We start from the raw sequence: 6782 nt of genomic DNA on the forward strand, positions 1-6782 counted from the left end.
TCCTGCAAGGGCCCCACATTACCCAGGACCTTCTTTTTACCCCCTGTGTATTTAAAAAAGGACTTCTTATTGTCCTTAATCTGGGAAGTTAGTCCCAGTTCCATCTCTGCCTTGGCCTTCCTTCCATCTTTGGACTCAAAGTAAGATGTAAATTTAAATCGGGATCGAAGATGTTTTTACCCCTTTCTAGGTGAAGAAAATGAGGGGATCCTCTTAATAAAATGATTTGGGGTAGGATAAGCTGAAAGATTCTTATACCGACGAGTAACATAAGTTGCTCTTTGCACCACAGGGAGAGAGCGCAAGAGAGAGCTCTCAAATGAGAGTCTGTTTGCATTCTGGTAAATTCATGGACACTACCAAAAGGAAAGTTCCTTTTCTAAATTTCCTTTTAATTTTGAAAGGAATCATAAATCCAGTTTATCTCTGTACAGCATACATTAATATCCCATACAAAACTCTTCACTGAGTTTGATTTTCTTTCCAGTTTACACTACCAGCATAATCTAGAACTCTTGCAGAAACCACATTAAAAACCCGCTATAGGTTTTTCTCTCTCTTGATCTAGGAGAAACCCGCCAAACTCTGAGTTCTAAAAATGATAAATAAAATGACAACCATACTTCAAATTCATACATTTAGTTAATCATAATGTCAACATATGAGAGTATTAATAAACAAGTAGTTTTCATTAGTGACAATAGCTTACTAACAAGAACATGCTTTTTACTAGTGTCTGGTGCATGGTTTATGCTTCTGGAAGAGTGAGCTATATTTTATTCTATCTTGGGCATGTCTACACATTGCCATGCTTTAGTAGTTCCTTTTGGAAGTACTAAAGCACAGCAGAGTACGGGAGGTTATTGCACCATGTGCACAGCACACAGATTTTGCCGCTACGTTGGTGTAGCAGCATGCTATACTGGGGGGGACTGCATTGCTAAGGCAATATAGCTGGTGATCACGTGTAGACATGCATGATCGCTACATCGCCATAGCACACCGGCAGCATAGCCATCGCCATGACGCTATCGGGCAATGTGTAGATACACCTCTTGTGTGTTAAATATAATTTCCAGTTATATTTCATTGCAAAATCATACCTGTTGATTGTTAGTTTGTTTTGGTTTTTTTGTTAAGGAAATAGGCTAGACTTGTAGTATTGATGGCCAGACACATCTTATTGTGATTTTGTGCACCAAAGAAGCATAAAATAGAACTTGAAGATGGAAAATAAAAGTCTGTTTGAATTGGGGCTGCCAGATGCTTAGCATTATTGAAAAATCTGATTGTATATTTCTGGTGCTCATCTTTTCTCCTAGAAGTACTGTGAAACCTGAGATTTTCCTCAGCCAGAAATAGGAGCATGTTAGGACGTATACATTCGTTTTCCTAATGAAGCTTCATAGAATAAGTAGTTGAATTCTCTTATAGTTGGCTCTTGGTATCATGGACCTAAGGCCTACCTGTCTCTTCTCTGCAAAGGCAAGCCTGGAAGAGAGTGTTTGGAGGGGTAGAGGTTTGGTAGCTGTTCGTTTGCACTCTTCTCGCAATCTTAACACCAATGTTCCTATGGCTATTATATCACTATATGCATAACTTCCAGAAGGTAGGTTCCTCTTCCTTCTTCCCCCAGCATCATTATTGTTTGTATTACTGTCTGGGAACTTCATTTGTGGATCCAAATCCCACTATACTGGGCAATGTACAAATAAAAAATGAGAAGTATTCCACAGGCTAAGATGGAATTATGATTTTAATAGGTACGCAAGGCACTCATTACAAAATATAGTGAGAAACTTTGAAGATGTGCCACGTTATGGAACCTGTGAAATGGGACAAATTTCAAATTTTTCATGAAATGTCTTTTTTGCTGTCTTTTAGCCACCTCGGCTGATAAGTATCAAGGGACTCTGAAGGAGAAACATTTAAACTCCTTGTCTGTCTCTTTTTAGCTCGGTTTTGCTCTTGGCAATGTCGTTGGGATGTATCTGGCTCAGAACTACGATGTAAGTATTATTTTTGTTACAGTAATTCTTAGGGGGTCTCAGCTGAGATAAAGGCTCTGTTGTGTTTCTATAATAACCACAGATATCAAGACAAGAATCACTGCTTTCAAAAGGAGCTTATAATTTAAATAGACAAGACAGTGGAAGGAAAAACAGGAACAGAAAAGTGAAATCTTTCCCAAAGCCATAAAACTGGTCTGTGGCAAAGTCAGGCTTAAAGCCCACGTCTCATAACAGTTCAAGGAACTGGGAGTAAGCCATGCTAACCATCAAATGGTCCTATTTGTTTGTGTATAAACATTTTCTAGATGCCCTGTGCTAATGTTGAAAATGAAACAGTTTGTACCCTCCCGGGCCAAGTACAGATAGGCAAAAAGCTGGAGGCTGAATCAGTTAAGTCTAAGCTGCAGAGACTGATCTTATAAGTAAGTGAACAAACATTGACTTTCGATTCCAGAAATGTAGCCACATGCCTGTAGTGGCCCAGGCCGGAAGCCAGGGAGTGCTGGAGCATGCCTTCCTGCTCAGCTGGAACAGGCAGCTTAGGCCAAGGCTAGCCTGCCCACCTTGCAAGGGTGGGGGGAAGGGGAGGGGAGATGCAAAGCATCCTGGGATGCTTAGGGACTGTGACTTAATTTGAATATGGAAGGGGACCTGGGACAGAAGCTCAGTAAACTGATTTAGCTCAAATCAGTTATGTCTGGTACTGCATGCATTGAGGTATATCTTAAACTGGTTTTGGCTACTTTGAAAGTGGTTGATGTGCACTGAACTTCTGTTGTGTTACAGATTTGAACCAGTTTACTGATCAGTTATATGTAACTTACATGCAAGTCTATGTGTAACTTATGTCCCTAGCTCCGACACTTTTCTGGACAGCTGTACCTCTTTAGGTAAACCTGACATCATCCTTTTCTGCTTGGCTTTGGGGACTCAATCCAAAGTTTCTATTTTCAATAAAACTTTGTTTGGTTGTTTTTTTACATTTTTGTTTCTGTGGAATAACTTGCAAGTATACATATACTACCCACCTTCTTACAGGTTTGCAGATTAAGTAGTTCTAAAACTGAGAAGATATCAATCGTACTTTTCAGGTTCTCCCCTCTCTCCCTCCTTCTCTCCCTCTCCCTCTCCCTCCCCATCTTTAATTTTAAAGTAAACTTACTAGCAGTAGTGAAAAATTAGGGGTTTAAAACTATTCTAATATCTTCTTCACCTGTTTATACCCCGTTTACCCATTTTTTTATTTATATTGAACAGTGAATTCCTTTAGTTTCTCTTTATTTTCTTGTCTCATACATTAGTAAAGCCTGACAGTGTTTCCTGGATTGGGGCTGTGTTTCTTTCCTGACTTGTCTTCTGTTCCCATGACTAATTTTAAGAGGCCATGTAAATGTTGTTCCTAACTTGTAAATGTTGTTCCTAACTTTTTTTTAAACTAAAACTATCTTATTTTCTTGAAGCTTAAAGTTTGGAACAATTGCTACTTCAGGTATAATGCAAGCATGAAGCAACATAAAGGTGTTTCACCACAAGAGGGCAACATTTACTTTTGAAAAAGAAGAAATTCACCCCGGTGATGTAACTCATTTGCTATCATGAGCCTGGAATTTAATATATTTATCAGTGTCCGAGTCATGCAATCCTGTAGAAAATTAACTTGGGTGCCCTTCCTCCTACACCAGCCCCTATCCCCCTCAAAAAAATCCCATAAGTGTGTGTAAGGGTTTGTGTTTTAAAATATCTTTATACAGAAACATTATTTTGTGAAAAGACCAAAGGGCCATGAGGATAGATTTGTCTGTGTATCTAATCCTCTTTGCAAGGTTTGTTACAGACCAAAGGGATTTTTCCATTGTGTAAATTTCATAAAACCCAAAATTTCATTATGTAAATGTTCACACTTAGGCCCCAGTCTTGCCATCCCTAATGCAAGTGCTTCACTTTAAGCATGTAGTATACAAAAAAAGAGTTCTTCCATGTGTTAGAATATAGCTTTCTCATTAGAAGCGGGTGCTGAGATTCTCTTGCAGTTCTCCCAGTTATCTTGAAGGGCTGAAGATTATGAGAAAAACACCCAATACTTCAAGAGTCCCAATAAAATCAAGGATTGGCAAAATTGCTTTAAATTGTATATATATATTAGTGTAGGTGTATATATGTATGTATATATATTCTAATATTATAAAAGCCTTAATCTGTCTGTCGGTTGGTTCGTAACACTTTATTTGCTTTCTGATTGGCATACAAACAGCCAATCAGCATGCAAATAAGCATTGGGTCAGGTTGCAGCACAACACCAAGATGGCGGGGAAACAGGGAACGGACTGGGGGGCATTTTGCTCCCTGGAGGCGAGAGCAAGGAAGCAGAACATGAGCAAGGGAGTAGAGCCATCTTGTGTTCCCCACCCCCTACCCTGCTCCCTGCAGGTGGTGATGATGGAGTTGTTGGGGGGGGGGGCAAGGCCACCAGAGCTGGCCTTGACTCCCCTCCCCCTTACTCCATGCAAGTGGAATTCAACATTTTTGGCTATCAACATTTTTGGCTGGATCACTTTTTTTTAAAATAAGGTGTTTGTAATACCAAAAGGATTCCCACCCTCAAAATAAGCTTCTTTTAAAGATAAACTTTTTCATCACAACCTGAAACTTCAGGTTTGAATATTGCAAGTGTCAGCTCGTACACAAAATGGACGAGAAGAAATTTTCTTTTTTTACAGATCTTTCTCTGGAGGCTTGAAAGTCTAATACAGTGATTCTCAACCAGGGTTTCCTTGGCAACCTGGGATGCCTTGAGAGCCTTTCAGGGGTGCCATGGTGTGCCATGCACTGTTAGCACTGTTAGGTGTGCAAACATGATTCACAACTTAGATAAACCCAGAGATTTCAAATAGAATTAAAATCATTCTGACCTTTTAGGGTCTTTCTGAGTTCTTAGCAACAGCATCATTGCATTTATTATTGTTTTATTATTATTATTGTAGAGGGTAAAAAATGTTGAAAATGAAAATCTGGCATTTTCTGAGAGGTGCTTTGAAGGTTGTGAACCACTGGCCTAATATTGTCTAACACTGATTTTCTGCTCTACAAAAACACAGAAGTTCTCAAAATACCAAGAGAATTTCTAAGAAGAAAAATGTAGCTAAGCATTTAGTGGAGTGTATTCTTTGGCAGTTAGCTTCTTAGTTTTTCTTTTTCAATTCTTTTTCTATCCTATCATTCCCAACAAAAATGACAATACTGCATTTGGCTTACCAGTCCTTCCATCCAAAATGACCTTTTTGAAAATCCATCATCACCACCTGATGGATTGAATTGTTAAACATGGTGCTGCTTGCTGCTCTCCTTCATGAGACTGAATATAATTCCTGTATTGGTGATGTACCAATGGAGCAAGTCCTGGAAACACTTCAAAAAATTCCTAAGCTTTCTGGAATGTGTGCTTTTCCAGATCCACAGCTGGTCATGCTAAATAGCTAATATGTCTTAACTTTTCTTTTTTTTTTTTTTAAAGATCCCTGACCTTGCAAAGAAACTTGAAGATATTAAAAAAGATGTGGAAGCTAAGAAGAAACCACCTAGTAACTAATCCTAAGCCAACAGTGTTGCCTGGATCTACTTCATACGGTCTTTAAGGACATTATTTCCCCTTCAGATGACAAATACTAGCTGGAAACGTAGCTTGGGGGGGGATTTCCTCCACTTCTGCTTTCTCAGAAGCTGAATATCCTGAAGTTGAAGTATGAGCAGAAAATTTGTTCTGGGACCTACCATCATGTGTTTCAGGAATTCTGATTCTCAGCTGATGCGTGACTGGAAAACATAGTTTGTGGTTTGTTTGTTTTTTTGCTGTTGTAGTTTCCTAATATTTTATATTCAATTTTTTAATTTGTTAAACTGGAGATCAGTAAAAATTCTACAACTACACCCCTACCTAGAATTTTAATTTCTTTCTGCAGTATTTTAAGAATTTAAAAGGAACTTGTCAAATTAGCTTTTAAAGAATCCTTTTCATTTATTCTGAGCAAGAGTTCTTTACCATGTAAACCTTTACAGTACTAGAAATTGATGATAGCCATATTCATTTTGGGCTCCCTTGTGGGGGAAAGAGGGTGCAACAAATGCATCTGAGTATTTTCTTGTAAGTCTTGCTTCCCTGGACTTGAATCGCTTTTGGAACTCTCCACTGGATTCTTTCTAGTCTGTTCACATCTTTCTGGACATGGAATATAACTCCTGGTAAAGATTCACCAGTGCCAAATAGAGCAGAAGAATTGCTTTCTTTGAATTTCCAAGTAACACTCCTACTAATACAACCCAGTATGCTGTCCATTTCTCTCCCTTTTTTTGTTTTTCTCCCAACCCTCCCCTTCCCCACTCCCCCCCTCCCGGCAGCATACTGTTGGCTTATATTCACATTATAGTCTACTGTAACCCTCAGGTCCCTCTCTCTGCAATGCTGCAGCCAAGCTAGTCATTACCCAGTCTTTATTTGTCCATGCAGTTATTCCATCCTAAGTGCAGGATATGCGTGTATCTTTGTTGAATTTCATTGCAGCTCACTTCTTCAGTCTAGCCAGATCATTCTGGATCCTAGCCCTACCCTCCAGTGTCTGCAGCTCCATCCAACTTGGTGTCATCAACAGACTTGCTCAGTGTGCTTTCAATCTCACTGTCCAGATCATTAATGAAGATGCAAAATACAAGAGCAAGGACAGTCCTGTGGGGAAGCTCCCAGTTAGACACTGACCCACTGATGGCTCAGTGTCTAAT

General features: G+C 39.3%; 1 protein-coding gene across 1 annotated transcript in view; it reads left to right on the forward strand.

Annotated features, from left to right (window-relative positions):
* The window catches only part of CUNH7orf73 (chromosome unknown C7orf73 homolog), a 12024-nt gene extending 5997 nt beyond the window's left edge, over positions 1-6027 (forward strand). Inside the window, exons 2-3 of the mRNA XM_019544656.1 lie at positions 1956-2009; positions 5524-6027. Of these exons, the coding sequence (XP_019400201.1) occupies positions 1956-2009; positions 5524-5598 (129 nt within the window). The 3' untranslated portion in view covers positions 5599-6027. The remainder of the gene's footprint in view (positions 1-1955; positions 2010-5523) is intronic.
* Positions 6028-6782: the final 755 nt, after the last annotated feature.

Source organism: Crocodylus porosus, unplaced genomic scaffold (assembly GCF_001723895.1).
Source record: "Crocodylus porosus isolate Cpor-Errol unplaced genomic scaffold, CroPor_comp1, whole genome shotgun sequence".
Classification (NCBI taxonomy): Eukaryota; Metazoa; Chordata; order Crocodylia; family Crocodylidae; genus Crocodylus; species Crocodylus porosus.